Here is a 19,469-nt window from a genome sequence, read left to right as displayed (position 1 = left end):
TGAGAAAAATTTTAAGCTAGGGATGCCATCAACAATAGCTCAGTTTAAGAAAAGAATAGCTTAAATCAATTAAAGAAACAAACTAATAAAGTATTTCTACTTAAGGATCAATGAATCTATTCCAAAGTAGTTCTCCCTAAAACACAACTACCCCCAAAGAAAAGAAAAACCAAAAAATCTCCAAAACAATCCTGAAATGAAAACAATCAAACTGTATTATGCCTTTCCCCTATTCTTTCCCCAAATAATGCCTTTTAAAAGCAAATGTAGTAAAACTTACTCATCAAAATGAGACTTTTCTCATTCAAAATAACCACTCCACAGCAATATATACTTACTCCAATAATGCATTACTCAAAACATATCTGAAATTGTTTCAAAATTACTTTCAGAGCTGACAGCACATTGTTCTAGATATATATCTCCCTGGTGATATGTTTTCATCAACAAATGATGAATTTAATTTAAGGTGGTGGGGAGGCAGTTATTGAGAGCAACCAGTGATTAAAAGGGAAATTCAAGCTGGGTTAAAAAAAAACAGGTTGGTGCGGAGAGCTTCTCTGGTGGTCTTGTGGTTAAGAATCCACCTTGCAATGCAGGGGACACCGGTTTGATTCCTAGTCTGGGCAGATCCCACAAGCCTCAGCAGCTAACTTGAGCGCCACAACTACTGAGCCCATGCACCACAACTACCGAAGCCTCCATGCCTGGAGCCCACGCAATGAGAAGTCCACGGACCATAACTAGAGAACAGCTCCCACTCACAGCAGCTAGAGAAAGCCCAGGCACAGTAATAAGACCCAGCACGGCCAAAAATTCTAAAAAATAAATATTAAAAAGCAAAACAGGTGTGACTACTTGAAGCAATGAAGTACATTTTCTTGTGGGTTTATAAACTGGCTATGGAAACAATTCCAAAAGAATCCTAAAATTCTAAGAAATAGCCATATTACAGTAATTTTTCTCTAATCAGGTGACTTTATGAAGGATAATATGTATTTGGAAGCGTATCTTCTTATGGACATTCTTTTATAAAAATTAGTCTTTTGACCCATTTTATATGTGTTTAATTTTGCAAGTCACTTCAAATCTCTTCTGGGGGTTTACATAAAAGTAAATGTTATTGCTTTGTACATAACAAACCTTCCAGCTATGTAAACCGATTCAACCACAGGCCCTGTCAAGTACAGCTTATTCTTTGACACAAATCACTGATTGTACTTGAGTACTAAATTATCACTTCTCATCTTCACAATTCTTTTTTGGGGTTGAGTCCTCATAATATATTCTAATTAGATTTTTATTTTGCTTGTTTTTATGAGGGTGTTTTCCAACTTACTTTTACTGATAAATTTATCAACTAGCATCCTTGTTTTTTTCTTTTATGGAAAGGGATCATCTCTTTTTGGAGAAAGGTTTCCCTCTCTCCTTTTATCTGCTACCCTAGTTTCTCTATTCACTCAGTTTATCCCCCTTTTCTACTGTTTCAGAAGAAACAAGGAACAGAAAACCACCTTCAAAAGTTCTTTTGAGAAAAAAAAATTTATCAGGGGAGAAATGAATGCACTTTACTTATCAAACTACATCCCTGGTTTATAAAAATAAAACTTTTTTTTTCAGGTCTCTTTAAGAGACCCTGTTGTCACACTAAGAACTTCAGATTCACCCAGTTTATACCTATCCACAATTAAGTTCAACTCAGCTGATGTTTCATATTAATTTCATTCAGCACTGTTGCAAAGAACCTCATCCTTCTTTAAGGAGAGGTGCTGAAGCACAGACAAGTTTACACTGTCATATGCTTCACTTTTTAAAAAAGTGCTCTCCCTGCAAATATGGTCAAATGATTGACAAGAATGTTAAGTCCATTTAGCGAGGAAACAGCAGTCTTCAATGGTGTTAAAACTAGATGTCCACATGTGAAAGAATGAAGTTGGACCCTTACCTTATACCACACACAAAAAATTAACTCAAAATGGATCAAAGATCTAAATGTTAAGAGCTAAAAATATAAAACATTTAGGACGTTTTCATTATATTGTATTTGGCAATGATTTTTGGATGTGAAAGCAGCAAAGTCACAGGCAACAGAAGAAAAAACAGGTAAGTTAATCTTCACCAAAATTAAAAACTTTCTGTTTCAAAAGACACTCTCAAGAGAGTGAAAAAACAACACACAGAATGAGAGACAACATTTGCAGATCATATACCTGCAAAGGGATTAACATCCAGAATATTTAAACAGCTCCTACAACTCAACCACAAAACAAACAACCCATTTAAAAATCGGACAAAGAACTCTAGATAGTTCTCCAAATAAGGTATACAAATAAATGGCCAATAAGCACATGAAAGATGCTCAACATTACCAATCATTAGGAAAATGCATATTAAAAGCACACCGAGATACCAACTCACACCCATTAAGAGAGCTATTATCAAAATAAAAACAATAGAAACTTGAAAACAATAGGTTTTGGTAAGGATGCAGAGAAACTGGAACCCTCTTGCACGGCTGATGGCAATGTAGAATGGTGCAATCACTGTGAAAAATAGTGTGGCAGTTTCTCCAAAAGTTATACATAGAATTACCATATGATTCGGCAATTCCATCCCAGGGTATAGACTGAGAATAACTGAAGGCAAGGACTTAAGCAGATCCTGTACACCACTGCTCATAGCCGCATTAGTCACAGATGCCAAAGGTGGAAGCAATCAAAGTATCCACTGACAGATAGTGGATAACAAATGTGGTATATAAAAATAAAGTAACACTATTCAGCCTCAAAAAGGAACGAAAATCTGAGATATGATAAAACATGGATGAAATTTGAAAACATTATGCTAGGAGATATAAGCCAGACATAAAAAGACAAATATTCTATGACTCTACTATTTATATTAAATATCTAGAATAGGTAAGTTCACAGATACAGAAAGTAAATTAGAGGTTATAGGGCTTGAAGGGAGGAGGGAATGAAAAATTATTGCCTAATGGGTACAGGGCTTCCCTGATAGCTCAGTTCATAAAGAATCCACCTGCAATGCAGGAGACCCTGATTCAATTCCTGGGTTGGGAAGATGCACTGGAGAAGAGATAAGCTACCCACTCCAGTTTTCTTGGGCTTCCCTTGTGGCTCAGCTGGTAAAGAACCCACCTGCAATGGGGGAGACCTGGATTCGATCCCTGGGTTGGGAAGATCCCCTGGAGAAGGGAAAGGCTATCCACTCCAGTATTCTAGCCTGGAGAATCCCATGGACTAGTCCATGGGGTCGCAAAGAGTCAGACACAACTGAGTGACTTTCACAATGGGTACAGAATTTCTGTTTGGGATGATGAAAAAGTTCTGGAAATGGATAGTAGTGAAGGTTGCACAACACTGTGGATGTATTTAATGCCACTCAATCACATGATTAGAAATGAAAAAACAGCAGTTATGAATATTTTACCACAATTTAAACAAAGGGAGGGAAAATGTGCTCTACCTTGTTTGAGATGTCTTCAGGGACAGTCCACCAGTACTATATAATACTTCTTACTTTAGAATTCTTTTCCTCACCCCTTTAAATTCTTATAATGCCAATAAGCTTGGTAAGAATACACAATTGCTGACAGAAACATGATCTGAGCGCCCCTGACTTTAGTCCAAGCAAATACACCATGCAAAAAATGTTCATTTAAATGTCAAGTGAGTTGAGTCAACTCTAGTAACAATAAAACAAGATAAGAGAGCATCTACTATGCCTGAAAGGATAGGATAAGAAACCAAAAGTCCTGAGATGCTTCTGCAAGTAGCAAGATAATCTTCTGATTTACCAAGACCAAGAACTACTTTCTCTTTATTTCTTCCCTGATGCTCCTAGTAGCTTTTTATTCTATCTTCCTTCCCCACTTTAGGCTTGTTAATGCAAAGTGCTTAGGAATATGGGATTATTAAATTTCACCCCCAGCAGTTCATGATATGGTGTAGATAGGAGAGGAGGTCAGAAAAATTCAAAAGGAAAGAGTCATATTTTAAAATTCAAAAGGAAAACATATTTTCAATTTCTGCCAAGATTTTTTAATTGAAAAAAAAAAAGCACAATTTTAGAATTCTAACAATAGAATATTTGTATAGTACTCTGAAGCTTCATTCCCTTAAGATTACTTCTATTAATAAAAATTAAAGAAAAATTGGATAAAACTATAGAACTCACCCTTATCTTCTATGGATTCATTCCAAGACCTCAACTGGATGCCTAAAACTGCTGCTGCTGCTAAGTCACTTCAGTCATGTCCGACTCTGTGTGACCCCATAGACGGCAGCCCACCAGGCTCCCCTGTCCCTGGGATTCTCCAGGCAAGAACACTGGAGTGGGTTGCCATTTTCTTCTCCAATGCATGAAAATGAAAAGTGAAAGTGAAGTTGCTCAGTCCTGTCCGACCCTTAGCAACCCCATGGACTGTGGCCTACCAGGCTCCTCCATCCATGAGATTTTCCAGGCAAGAGTACTGGAGTGGGTTGCCATTTCCTTCTCCGGCCTGAAACTGCAGACAGTATCAAAGCTTACATATACTATTTTTTCCCTATACATACATACCTCTGATAAAGTTTATAGATTAGCCACAGTAAGAGATGAACAATTATCACACAACTGCACTCATCTCACACGCTAGTAAAGTAATGCTCAAAATTCTCCAAGCCAGGCTTCAGCAATATGTGAACCGTGAACTTCCAAATGTTCAAGCTGGTTTTAGAAAAGGCAGAGGAACCAGAGATCAAACTGCCAACATCTGCTGGATCATGGGAAAAGCAAGAGAGTTCCAGAAAAACATCTATTTCTGCTTTACTGACTATGCCAAAGCCTTTGACTGTGTGGATCACAATAAACTGGAAAATTCTGAAAGAGATGGGAATACCAGACCACCTGACTTGCCTCATGAGAAACCTGTATGTAGGTCAGGAAGCAACAGATAAAACTGGACATGGAACAACAGACTGGTTCCAGATAGGAAAAGGAATACGTCAAGGCCGTATATTGTCACCCTGCTTATTTAACTTATATGCAGGGTACATCATGAGAAACACTGGGCTGGAAGCACAGGCTGGAATCAAGATTGCTGGAAGAAATATCAATAACCTCAGATATGTGGATGACACCACCCTTATGGCAGAAAGTAAAGAAGAACTAAAGAGCCTCTTGATGAAAGTGAAAAAGAGTGAAAAAGTTGGCTTAAAGCTCAACATTCAGAAAACGAAGATCATGGCATCCGGTCCCATCACTTCATGGCAAATAGATGGGGAAACAGTGGAAACAGTGGCAGACTTTATTTTTGGGGGCTCCAAAATCACTGCAGATGGTGACTGCAGCCATGAAATTAAAAGACGCTTACTCCTTGGAAGGAAAGTTATGACCAACCTAGACAGCATATTGAAAAGCAGAGACATTACTTTGCCAACAAAGGTCCGTCTAGTCAAGGCTATGGTTTTTCCTGTGGTCATGTATGGATGTGAGAGTTGGACTGTGAAGAAAGCTGAGTGCCAAAGAATGGATGCTTTTGAACTGTGGTGTTGGAGAAGACTCTTGAGAGTCCCTTGGACAGCAAGGAGATCCAACCAGTCCATTCTGAAGGAGATCAGCCCTGGGATTTCTTTGGAAGGAATGATGCTGAAGCTGAAACTCCAGTACTTTGGCCACCTCATGCGAAGAGAAAAGACTCTGATGCTGGGAGGGAATAGGGGCAGGAGGAGAAGGGGACGCCAGAGGATGAGATGGCTGGTCGGCATCACTGACTCGATGGACGTGAGTCTGAGTGAACTCCGGGAGTTGGTGATGGACAGGGAGGCCTGGCGTGCTGCGATTCATGGGATCGAGAAGAGTCAGACATGACTGAGCGACTCAACTCAACTGAACCTTGGCATATGATTTTTTTTTCCCTTTATTGAGAACTTTTTCATTTAAAGGCTTCTCTTCAGCATGTACACTCTGCCAGCATCATTACTCTTGCTCTTTGGGGCCACTAAAAAAAGTAAAGGTCACTTGAACACAAGCACTGTGATATCACGACAGCTGATCCAATAACTGAGAGGGCTACTAAGTGACTAACAGGGAGGACACCCTGGACAGAGGGATGATTCATATTCTGGGTGGGACGAAACAGGAAGGTACAAGATTCCATTAAGCTACTCAGAATAATGTGCAATTTAAAACTTATGAATTGTTTACTTCTGCAATTTTCCACTTAAATATTTTCACACCACAGTTGACTGGGTAAATGAAACCATCAAAAATGAAACTGTTGATAAAGGGGTGACTACTATTTCTGTAGTTTAAGGATGAGGACTACATTGAGACGCCAGAGCAAGATGGGATTTTGCTTTAGGGAGAATTCCCATTTTGGGGAAAAAAAGAAGGGTTATCTTTTATGTTTATGAATTTTTTTCTATTATTAAGTTCTTATCAAGAGGTGAGTAAATAATTTCCGTACCTCTGATAGCTGGGAGCAGCAAGAGAAATGCAAACTGACTTGGTTTTAAATTTTAGCTAGGAGGTGCAATGGTAAAGAATCACCTGCCAATGCAAGAGCCGAGGGTTCATTCCCTGGGTCGGTAAGACCCCTTGGAATAGAAAATGGCAACCCCCTCCAGTATTCTTGCCTGGAAAATTCCATGGACAGAGGAATTTAGTGGGCTACAGTCCATGGGGTAATAAAGAGTCAGACACAACTGAGCACCTGAGTGTATACACGTGTGAGTCTTAAGTCAATGTACAAGCTATATACAAGGCATTTTACCTGCTGACTCTGGGGCCTTATTCGTAAAATGGAGCTTTGCTATTGCTGTTTAGTCACTAAGTCAAGTCCAGCTCTTTAGCGACCCCCTGGACTGTAGCCACCAGGCTCCTCTGTCCACGGGATTTTCCAGGCAAGAATACTGGAATGGATTATCATTTCCTTCTCCAGGGGATCTTCCAGACTAAGGGACTGGACCTGCAGCTCCTGCACTAGTAGGGAGATTCTTTACCTAGTGATTCCTATCTCAGAGGGCTGATGTGAGAACTAAAAGGTACACTGTGCGTAAAGTACATTTCATAGCTCCTAATGAAAGTATTAGCAGCTGAGTCATGTTTGACTCTTTGCGACGCTATGGACTACAGCCCACCAGGCCCCTCTGTCCATGGAATTCTCCAGGCAAGAATACTATAGTGGGTTGCCATGCCCTTCTGCAGGGAATCCTTCTGACCCAGGGATCAAACCTGGGTCTCCTGCATTGCAGGCAGATTCTTTACCGTCTGAGACACCAGGGAAGTCCAAGGGTGACTTTATATTTGTGAAGGGCATTAAGTAAATATTAGTGAAACTTTCTCCACACCCCACTCCTACCCAAAAATGTTGTGCTACTCTCCCTTGGGATAAATTTCTGAAAACAATTCTACATATATAATTTTGATGTTAATTCTATGGAACTTACTGTATGTTTCAGTTTTTCATGCAACCCAAAAGTCAACTAGTTCTTTCCACTTAAAAGAGTTACTGTTTCAAAAAAAGCAAATAACTCCCCTTGTACTTATTACAAGCATATCAGTGATACCTCTGTCTTAAAGTAAAAATTTTAAATTTAAGTAAGAACCTTTTCACAGAAACCTATTTCTTCAGAGGATCATGCTGAAATAACCCTTCACTGAAAACACTGCTTAATTTCTATGGAAACATAATCTGATGCCAAATACTTTGTCAGTAAGAATCTACTCAGAAAAGAACTTTAACTTTCTGTTTTTTGTGATCATTGGCAATACTTAAGAAGAAAATTCAAAAGAGTGATTAAATATTCCACTGTCAACTGTTCAGCATTCCAGGTTTCCCCACAATTAAGAGGAATACAAATGAGTTTAATTAATATTGATATTTTTCTCCTTAGAGTCTCCCTTATGCTCAAGTTCAGTATATTAACATTTTGGTATCACCAGTCAAAGCAAGAAAACTACTTTCCCTGCATTTATCATTTTACATATATTCATTATTCCACTCAAACCTTATACCAATAGTTCATCCCTATAACCCTGCCCTGTTTTTGGATTAAATGAAGAGGTTAAGTAACATGCTAGTAGCCAAGAGCTAGTACAAGGCAGAGCTGGGATCCAGATCCAGGTCTACCACTCTTCTTTCTCTCCAACCACAGAGCCTCTAAGGCAAAGATGAAAAACAAGACTGGGTCTGAACTCAAAGTATATGGAACCTATCCTTCAAAACAGAAAAAGAGCTATCCTGGCTTTTTTTTTTTTTTAATCACTTTTTTATATCAAGATTACACTGGTTTTTCCAGTGGTCATGTATGGATGTGAGAGCTGGACTGTGAAGAAAGCTGAGCACCAAAGAATTGATGCTTTTGAACTGTGGTGTTGGAGAAGACTCTTGAGAGTCCCTTGGACTGCAAGGAGATCCAACCAGTCCATTCTGAAGGAGATCATCAGTCCTGAGTGTTGAATGGAAGGACTGATGCTAAAGCTGAAACTCCAATACTTTGGCCACCTCATGCGAAGAGTTGACTCATTGTAAAAGACCCTGATGCTGGGAGGGATTGGGGGCAGGAGGAGAAGGGGACAACAGAGGATGAGATGGATGGATGGCATCACTGACTCGATGGACATGAGTCTGAGTAAACTCCTGGCGTTGGTGAGGGACAGGGAGGCCTGGTGTGCTGCGATTCACGGGGTCGTGAAGAGTCGGACACGACTGAGCGACTGAACTGAACTGAACCGACACTCACTTAACAGCTAGTGACTAGCATTTTGCTTGTTAAAGAAACCACGTTTTGGAGATTAGCAGTCTGTCAGAAAGTGATGATCTATTACCATGAGGAGGTAATCTTAAGCACATTATGTGACTCAGTTAATCATAAAAGATTTTCTCCTTTGAAACCTCAGCAATAAATTTCTAGGTATAATATTATAAAACTAAGTAACAAAATACTAACAGTAATGGAAACCCCAGGTCTGTTTATGCCTATATGCCACTTGAAAAATGAACAAGAACTAAACCTTAAAAACTCAAATCCTCCTTTTATTTTCTATTTTCACTCTTCTGTCCACTGTTAGTAACAAAAAATTCTGCAACATAACATTTTTAGAAGTCCTGTATGCAAACAAAATCAAAGAAACAAAACTAACAAATAGTACAGATTGGTCCCTTCATTCTATGGAGAGGGAGTAATGTGGTTAAAAACAACTTTCTTGCTCTCTCACAAGTTCAAAAACCTAATTTTAGGTCAACTATCAAGATCTTTTTGGGCTTGGTTTGTCCTAGAGAATGCACTTACAAGTCTGATCCATCTGTCTGTCTCACTGAGGCACAAAAAGGCTAAACATTACTCTCAGAAGAAGGCCACAAACACAAATTCCGAGGTCTAGAAAGGACCTACACTAGACAACTTAATAAAACAGGAAATCAGAACACAGTCCACCACTTGTTGGTAACGAAGCTAATATACAAGACTAAGCATGACGGTTGCTCCTTGGAAGAAAAGCTATGACCAACCTAGACAGCATATTAAAAAGCAGAGAGACATTATTTTGCTAACAAAGGTCCGTCTAGTCAAAGCTATGGTTTTTCCAGTAGTCATGTATGGATGTGAGAGTTGGACCGTAAAGAAAGCTGAGCACCAAAGAATTGATGCTTTTGAACTGTGGTGTGGAGAAGACTCTTGAGAGTCCCATGGACTGCAAGGAGATCAAACCAGTCAATCCTAAAGGAAATCAGTTGCAAATATTCATTGGAAGGACTGATGCTGAAGCTGAAGCTCCAATACTTTGGCCACCTGATGAGAAAAACTGACTCATTTGAAAAGACCCTGATGCTGGGAAAGATTGAAGGCAGGAGGAGAAGGGGACAACAGAGGATGAGATGGTTGGATGGCATCACTGACTCGATGGCTCTGAATTTGAGCAAGCTCTGGAAGTTGGTGATGGACAGGGAAGCCTGGTATGCAGCAGTCCATGGGGTTGCAAAGAGTCAGACGTGACTAAGAAACTGAACTGAAGTATGACTTAGATTCTAAACACTGACTTTTGTATGTATTTAATCTGTATTTAGTAGACAAACTGGTTATACTATAATTAATGTACATAATTCCATTAGAGAAATAAAGTGTTAACCTACAGTACTGCAGAGATGAAGCTTTAAATAAATACCAATACTGGCATTAATTCTATAGGCAGGTTTCAGGATTAAAACTGATTCAGGTCCAAAAGTTCTCTGTTTCCAAGTTTTAATTTTTATCTATACAAAAATGTCAATCTTAAACAGAAATCCTGCAAATAAACTAATAACAAAAAAATGTATAGCTTGATTTAATCACAAGGATAGCTGATGATAAAGCAATCTTCTAGTAAAAAAAAAAAAAACAAAAAAAAAACTATGTGAGGTATGAGGCTGACATTGAGAGAAGATGAAGACAGTGAAGCGCCCATCAAAATGGATTGTTACTGAACACTGTGTTTCACTTCACTCAATGAATAAATGTACCAAACTCTAAGCAAAATCATGAAATTTTTGAAAATTAATATAAGGCCATCTGGCCACCTGATGCGAAGAGCCAACTCATTGGAAAAGATCCTGATGCTGGGAAAGATGGACGGCAAAAGGAGAAGTGGGCAGAAAAGGAGGAGATGGTTAGACAGTATCACTAACTCAACAGACATGAATTTGAGCAAACTCTGGGAGGTAGGGGAGGAGAGAGAAAGCCTGGTGTGCTGCAGTCCACAGGGTCACGGAGAGTCGGACACAACTTAGCAATACAACAAAAACAAAATCAATTTCTCTTTTAATAAACTAAAAGAACAAAAATCCCACAACTTGATTTTTATTCTATCACGGGTTCGTATAATTCACTTATGGAAAACTGCAAGTTTGGAATAATTACATACACAGCTTAACATGCTTAGAGTCCATGTATGCATTTTTGCCTCAGTTATCCTCTTTCTTATTTATTAGTGATAAACCAAAGTTTTAAGTGATTATTTACCACTAATTCTATCAACCCTGACATCTGACATGAAGATGAAGATTATCAAAGCTTCACCGATCAATATGGACTAAAAGTGACCCAAAGTTAACCCAATCCATGACACCTCTGCTCCCAAAGAAGGTCTCCTATGGTCATTTTCTAGACCCAAGCAGAACTGTTTTCTTATGAAAATAGCTTAACTCCCCAAAGTTAGATTCCATCCCAAACTCTTTTCATGGAAAGGTCATACATATTTCAAACATGTGTAAACACAGGAAGAGAAACTTTGAGAAAACCTATGTAGTTGCTTTCTCTGAAGAAACTTAGGCAAGGTTTACAGTGTGATAAAGTAGGCCCTGAAACCATAAGCACCTTCTCTTACTGAATGAACCATTTCAAAACAAGACTGCCACTTGAGATGTAATGTCCTATCCAGACTCTTCAGAAACACCAATCCTTGCCTTACTATCAATCTCACTGCATTCTAACTCTGAAAACCAGTAATCCATCTATGCTGTAAATGATAACCCTGTATCACTCAAAATATCACTTGCCAGAATAGCCAATTCATTGATTATGCTAGATACCAATTTTACAGCCTATCTAACCATTTCATTCCAGATAAAATGAATGTTTATTAGCTTGTTCCTTCTCCCAACTAAAAAAAAAAAAAAAGCAAATGGTTATTCAATGTATTCTCTTTAGGAATAGAGTTACACAAAGAAGGTAGCCATTTACTTTAACAGCTACTATTTATTAAGCACTTAATATATACCGAGCTATTGATAAGACTGGCTTCCCTGATAGCTCAGTTGGTAAAGAATCCGCCTGCAATGAAGGAGGCCCCAGTTCAATTCCAGGGTCAGGAAGATGCCCTGGAGGAGGGATAGGGTACCCACTCCAGTATTCTGGCCTGGAGTGCCAAGGACTATATAGTCCATGGGGTTGCAAAGAGTCAGACACGACTGAGCGACTTTCACTAGTTCTAGTTATTGATAATACTAAAATAAAAAACAAGCTAAAATAACCAAGCCCTTAACCCCCAAACTCTAAAGTCAATACAAGGGGAAAAATGAAACAAAGTGTATTGTGCAACATTTCATTCAACATAGAGAACTGGCATATTTCATTAATGCTTGAAGCAAGAAAGTACGTCAACAACATCAAAGATATTAATGGTGCTAAGAGACTACAGAAGCAAAACAATCAAACTTAAAAATTATAATCAGAAATAAAAGTTATTATTGCCTGCGGCTGCTGCTGCTAAGTCACTTCAGTCGTGTCTGACTCCTAGCGACCCCATGGACTGTAGCCTACCAGGCTCCTCTGTCCATGGGATTTTCCAGGCAAGAGTACTGACATGGGGTGCCATATTATTGCCTAGATCCTAATAAAAAATATAAACCAAATGAAGAAAATGCCTGGAATATTTGGATAGTACTTTAATAATTTTGTAAGTACTGTTTTTATAGTTAACAATTATCACAAAAGCAGGTTGCAAACTCAAAGTCATAATTAATTTAAAATCATCACTAAATTTAATTCTTCCTCATTCTCAAGCACTCATTGAAACCAAAAGGTGGTTCTTTTTTTCTTGGCAGAGGTTAAGGGGTAGAGGATTAATAACAAAGATAAACCCCTAGCTAGACTGATGAAGGAAAAAAAAGGTACAAATTACCAGTATCAGGGATGAAAACAACGACATTACTACAGATCCTACAGACATCAAAAGAATAATTTTAAAACATTATGAATTATTTGATGTCAATAAATTTGAAACTTAGATGAAAAGGCACAAATTATCAAAATTGATACAGAAGAAACAGAAGCTGACTAGCCCCATGTTTTTGTTTAAAAGTTGAATGTATAATTTGAAGTGAAAGTAGTTCAGTCATGTCCAACTCTCTGCAACCACCATGGACTATACAGTCCATGGAATTCTCCAGGCCAGAATACTGAAGTGGGTAGCCTTTCCCTTCTCCAGGGGATCTTCCCAACCCAGGGATCAAACTCAGGTCTCTCACACTGCAGGCAGATTCTTTACCAGGTGAGCCATAAGGGAAGGCCAAGAATACTGGAGTGGGTAGCCTATCCCTTCTCCAGCAGATCTTCCTGACCCAGGAATCAAACCGGGGTCTCCTGCATTGCAGGTGGATTCTTTACCAACTGAGCTATCAGGGAAGTCCAATAATTTGGAACCTTCTCACAAAAAGATAATTCCTGGCCTACATGGCTTCACTAGTTAATCCTATCAAATATTTAAAGAACATGTACATGACCAAGCAGGATTTATTCCAGGAATGCAAAACTGGTTTAATATTCAGAAATCAGTCAGTGCAATTCACCCTTTTAATAGACTAAAAAAGAAAAAACATATAATCATCTCAACTGAGACAGAACATCTGATGAAATTTAGCACCCATTCACGTTAAAAAACAAAGCAAAACAGAACTCTCAGAAAATTAAGAATAAAAGGGAACTTCTTCAACCTGATAAAAATTATCTACATAAAACCAACACCTTATTTAACAGTGAAAAACTGAACATTCTCTCCCTAAGATCAAGAACACTCAGGAAGTTAATTCAACATGGTACAAAGGTTTTAGTCAGCACAATGAAGTCAAAAAAAATTTTTAATAAAATAAATTATAAAGTTATATGGGCTCCCCTGGTGGCTCAGTTGGTAAAGAATCTGCCTGCAGTACAGGGAACCTGGTTTTGATCCCTGGGTTGGGAAGATCCCATGGAGAAGAAAATGGCAACCCTCTCCAGTATTCTCGAAGGGAAATCCCATGGACAGAGGAGACTAGTGGACTACATACAGTCCACAGGGTTGCAAAAATCACACACAACTTAGCGACCAAACCACAATAAAGATATATAGATTGGAAAGGAAAAATTAAATCATTTGCAGATGATATGATCATAGAGGTAGATAATTCTAAAGAATCTACAAAAGAGTCACTAGAACTAATAAGCAAATTAAGCAGGTCACAGGACACAAAAACACACTGCATTTCCAAATGCTAATGACAAAAAAAATAGAAAATGGAATGTAAAACACCACTTAAAACTACATTAAAATATGAAATATTTAACAGACAAATGTAACAAAATATGTATGAAACCTTTATACCAAAAATCACAAAAAATTGTTAAGATACTAAAGAAGATTAGGTAAATCAAATGATGTATCAGGTTCATGGACTGGAAGATTCTGCATAGTTAAGACAGTTAAGGTGTCAAATAGAATAAGGGATGAAGACAATCATAATGAAAACCCCATCCAGGCTTTTTTGAAAAACTGACAAGTTTATTCTAAAATTTATGTTCTTAGAGAACATAAAAATTACGTTCTCTAAAATTTATGAATTTAGAATTCATATTCTAAAATATGAAGGACCTAAAATATCAAAATAATTTGAGAAAAGAATAAAGTTAAAGGACTTAACACTACCTTACTTTAAGACTAACTATAAACCTACAATAACCAGTCAAGACCATGTGACATTCACTGAGATCAATGGAATAGAATGTCAATAGATAGACTAACATGTATTGGTCAATATGGTCACAAGATATATATCTGACAGAGGGTCAGCATTCAGAATATATACAGAACTTCTATAATTGACAATAAAAAGATAAACAACCCAATTAAAACGTAAGCATTTGAATAGGCACGTCACAAAACACATATACCCAGTAAGTACATGAAGATTTTCAACATCACTAGCTATCAGAGAAATACAAAATAAAGTCACAGTGAAATAACACTACATATTCACTAGAATGGCTAAAATTCAAAGGACTGACAATATCAAGTGTAGATAGGAGTGGAGCAACTAGAATTTGCATGTTTTCTGGGTACGAATTTAAAATAGTATCACTACTTTGAAAAACCATTTGTCAGTTTCCCACAAGGTAAACATTATCTGGCAATTACACTCCTAAATGTTTTCCCAGAAAAAAATAAAAATATACATTCACAAAAGACTCCTACACATATGTTAACAGTTTTACTCACAATAGCCCCAAACTGGAAACAACCCAAATGCCCATCAATAGATAAATGGACACACAAACTGCAGCATAATAACAAAGGACTGCTGCTACCTGGTCTCCCGACCCAAACAAGTAAAGTTTAAAGAGAAAAGAGAATTTCATAATTTTCACTGGTTGCTAAGTCACTTCAGTCGTGTCCGACTCTGTGCAACCCCATAGACGGCAGCCCACCAGGTTCCCCCATCCCTGGGATTCTCCAGGCAAGAACACTGGAGTGGGTTGCCATTTCCTTCTCCAATGCATGAAAGTGAAAAGTGAAGTCACTCAGTCGTATCCAACTCTTAGCGACCCCATGGACTGCAGCCTACCAGGCTCCTCCGCCCATGGGATTTTCCAGGCAAGAGTACTGGAGTGGGGTGCCATTGCCTTCTCCGTTTCACTGGTTAGCATCACTAGTAATAAGACCTATTATGGGCCCCTGGTATCATGCTCTAAGAAGGGCATATACTTCTGGGGTATTCTTCCCAAATATGCACAATACTTCAATCTATTCATGGAAAAAAAAAATCAGACAAATACAAATTGTGAAACATTCTACAAAAACATCTAACCAGGACTCTTCAAAAGTGTCAAAGCAATGAAAGATTCAGGAAGTATCACAGAAGAGACAAAGGAAATATGACAACTAAACCCAATGTGAAATTCTGGTTTGGATCTTGAATTAGAATAAAGGATATTAGTGTAAAAACTGAATAAAGTCTGTAGTTCAATTAACAGTATTGTACTAATGTTAATTTCTTAGTTTTTATAATTGTCCTACAGTTAACCATGGGTCAAGTAAGACGTTACCATAGGAGAGAGTAAAGGCAAACTATTACTTTTGCAACTTTTCCACAAATCTAAAAATTTTTCAAAATAAAAAGTTTAAAAAGTTAGGGGTCAAAAAAAGAATGAACTACCTACTGACAGACACAACATGAATGAATCACAAAAACATTATGCTAAGCAGAAGAAGGTAGAAACAGAGTATATCAGTGTATGATTCCATTTACATGAAATTCTGGAAAGGTAAAATTAATCTGTAGTGACAAAAAGCCAGGGGAAAGAGAGAGGAAGGAGCAGAACTAATTTCACAAAGGCAGTGAGGGAACTTTCTGTAGTGGTAGAAAAATTCTCTATCTTGATTGTGGTGATGATGGTTGCTGGTTACACAGGCATACACATTTTGTCAAAGCCAATCTATATAATTAAAATGCATGTATTTCATTGCATGTAACTTATTCTGCAATATAAAGTTTATTAAAATTTTTAAAATAAGTCCACACTTAAAAGTATTTAGCTTGAATAATTAGTGTATATTTTATATTGGGTAAACATAAAATACCATGATTGATTCTTAAACTGATATATTAAAACTTATGCACCCAAAGTGTTCATTCAATGAATATCCACTGAGCAACTACTATACTCCAGATTTTAGGCCACACATAGGACATAAATGTGAAAAAGAAACTCCTTACCCTTGAGGAACTAGCAGGCCAAAGGGGAGACAAGCAAGTGAACAAAGACTGCAAGTGAATTACAACTGCTCTGGGGAGTGATACACCAAGTGTCAGGATTGCAGAGAAGACAATGTCTCAGGAACGGCTTCAGAGAGAATACAAGCCCTTTCCAAGAATTCACCCTGTGAGGCTATTCCACTTATTTCAGGGATATTTATCCCAAATACTCAAAGCTTTCAAAAAAACACTTCTTTTAGTCTTGTCACTGTACTTTATGGCACATTTTTCTCATGAACAGTCCTTAGTACTTCAAGGGTGTGGTGTGTTTGTTTAAAAACCAAAAGTTATTCAGGTAAGTTTTATGAATATTTATTACGGCAAACAGGTGGCAGTATAAAATCAGTAAGGTTGTTTCCCTACATGCTTTATGAAGTGAAGGCAATACCACAAGGATAGTAACAGTGTTTTTCATCCAAAATAGAACTGCTGGAATAATATATAGTCTCTCAAGGGGGCTACTTTAAAGAGCTTTGTCTTTTTGAGTGCTTAAGTCTTGGCTGGTTTGTCTGCAGGGGAGGAGGAAGTGTGTATCACTTTCAAATTATACCCTGCTATAAACTGTCATTATTCAAAATATAATGTAAACTTATATTCACATCCATTATATACATATATATACATGCATGCTTAAGTCTGAATCTTAGTTCAGCTATATCACAACTGAATGTCTTTAGACAAAGCCCTCAAAATCTTAGTGTCCTCTATAAAATGAAAACAATAATAGTAGAATCTGCCTCATAGGATTCTGTAAATATTAAATAAGTGATGCGAATGAGATAATCTGCATATTAAATGAAATAACCTATGTAAAACACTTAGAACAGGGCTTGGCATATAATAAGTACCTAATAAATGATAATAATCACTATTATATATAGCAAAGTATAGTGTCTAAATTAAGAATAAACATTAAAATATAAAGTAAGATTACCAAAAAAAAAGCATATAAAAAGAAGAAACCATTAGGTAGCTTTAAAGTTTAGAAACCAAGATTCAGTGACTTTTTTGTTAAACGAGAGAATTCCTTTTTTAATTATTCTATAGAATATACAGTTATCTCAATGCTCAGTAACAAAATGCACCAGGCACATTACAAGTTTCCAACAAATACTTATTGAACTACTTCAATACAGTAAGATGGTCTTAGTAACCAAGAAAAAAAAGTTTGCCACTTTCCAGCCCCATTAACTTCTATCTCTGCTTTAGCTAATACCCCTTTCAGCTGCCAAATGATCTTCTTTTCCCTGGACAGCAGAATTCTAGAAAGGAGAGACTGCAGGATTTTCTTCCAATTTGGAAAACAAGATCTACACTGAGAAAGCATAGTGTTTCTAACTGCTTTCTGGTAAGAATATCTAAAAGCGCCTGTGTCCAACTGGGAAAATATAAAAGAATCTACTGCAAAAACAGCTTGAAGGTTAAAGAAAACTAAATAAATAACAAAGACTATAGAGAGAAGAAAGAGAAATGAAAATCAAGTCAGTGCATATTTTCAATATATAATTTGTTTGGTAAAATATACCCATATCCCTGTAACAAGTACCTATAAACTACATGTGCTCATTTTTGTACATTTTTAACATTCACTTATAGTTGCCTAAATTGAACATCAAATTGAGATTTATCTAATTGGAGATGGAAGTCCATTTTCTAACACTGTTATATAGCGTTTCTGAAGGTAAGTGAATTAATGCATTTTAACGTTTTGTGTACTGAAAGACAACAGTTCTAGAGAAAGTTTCTGAAAGACTCTGAGTTGTACACACGTGCAGGTACAAACATATAAACGTGTGCTCAACTCAGTTCTTCACCCCCTTTTTTTTTAGTTTATTTTTTTTATTTGAAGTAAAACTGATTTGCTATGTTGGTATTAGCTTCAGGTGTACAGCAAAGTGATACAGTTATGTATATATATATTCTTTTTCAGATTCTTTTCCATTATAGATTATAAGATATTGAATATATAGTTCCCTGTGCTGTACGGTAGATCTTGTTGTTCATCCCTACTACCTCTTAAATTAAATGACATTTTTGCCAGATTGCAAATATTTTAATAAAAACTTCGTAAGTTCTCAAAATATGTTGCAACTATTGGCTAATACATTAAGTATTTCAAATATATCTCAGAGACAGAATAGCAAAAACAACAATGCTGGTGTCTAAGGTCTATTTGATAATGAAAAAAGTAATAGCTCTAGCTTTTAAAGTCTTTACATAGTATATGCGTAATCATTTCAAAAGAAAACCAACGTATTTTCCATTTGTCTTTAAGAATAACATTGAAATTTTTAACTGATAAAAGTTTACCTGTGGTACACAGACACAAAATTCCATCCTTGAAGAACAGCTTAATAAAGTAAAAGCCAAAAGTGCACAAATATACATATTAATGCATACTTTCATTGTATCATTTCTTACCAGGGTCTCTAATTTAGCACTTGTTCTACCTGTACAATCTAAATCTCAAGGAAATATGGTAATTTCAATATTCACAAATGTCAATGAAAGCAGCCTGGTAACAAGAGCTTCTGGCAGCTAAATATGTGACTACATCAACAAGTGTTTATTGAAAGGTCTAGTGTGTTGTATCCAAAGTAGTAGTTCTTAAGCAACCAGAAAGTGCTACTCACCAGCAAGTGTATAATCCATGTCAAACCCAAAACACTTTATTTTTTCCATGGCTAAACTCCGGTTCACAAACACCCTAAAGAAAAAAAAAAAAAGAGTAAAAACTGATAATACTGTAGCCAAAAAAAAATTAAGTTCAATGGAATTATCTGGCTACCTTTCTAGATACCATTTAAATACCAATATTAAGATTCGCAGGATGGGGAACGCAGGTATACCTGTGGCGGATTCATTTCGATATTTGGCAAAACTAATACAATATTGTAAAGTTTAAAAATAAAATAAAATTTAA

General features: G+C 37.1%; 1 protein-coding gene across 3 annotated transcripts in view; it reads right to left on the bottom strand.

Annotated features, from left to right (window-relative positions):
• Positions 1–19,469, bottom strand: part of NT5C2 (5'-nucleotidase, cytosolic II) — a 97,826-nt gene that overhangs the window by 26,000 nt on the left and 52,357 nt on the right. For all 3 annotated transcript variants that reach the window (XM_027528648.1, XM_027528647.1, XM_027528649.1), the window contains exon 3: positions 19,180–19,253. In XM_027528648.1, coding sequence (XP_027384449.1) covers positions 19,180–19,253 — 74 coding nt within the window. The remainder of the gene's footprint in view (positions 1–19,179; positions 19,254–19,469) is intronic.

Source organism: Bos indicus x Bos taurus, chromosome 26 (assembly GCF_003369695.1).
Source record: "Bos indicus x Bos taurus breed Angus x Brahman F1 hybrid chromosome 26, Bos_hybrid_MaternalHap_v2.0, whole genome shotgun sequence".
Classification (NCBI taxonomy): Eukaryota; Metazoa; Chordata; class Mammalia; order Artiodactyla; family Bovidae; genus Bos; species Bos indicus x Bos taurus.
Note: the sequence above shows the minus strand (reverse complement) of the source record. Positions and strands in the feature narration are given on the sequence as shown.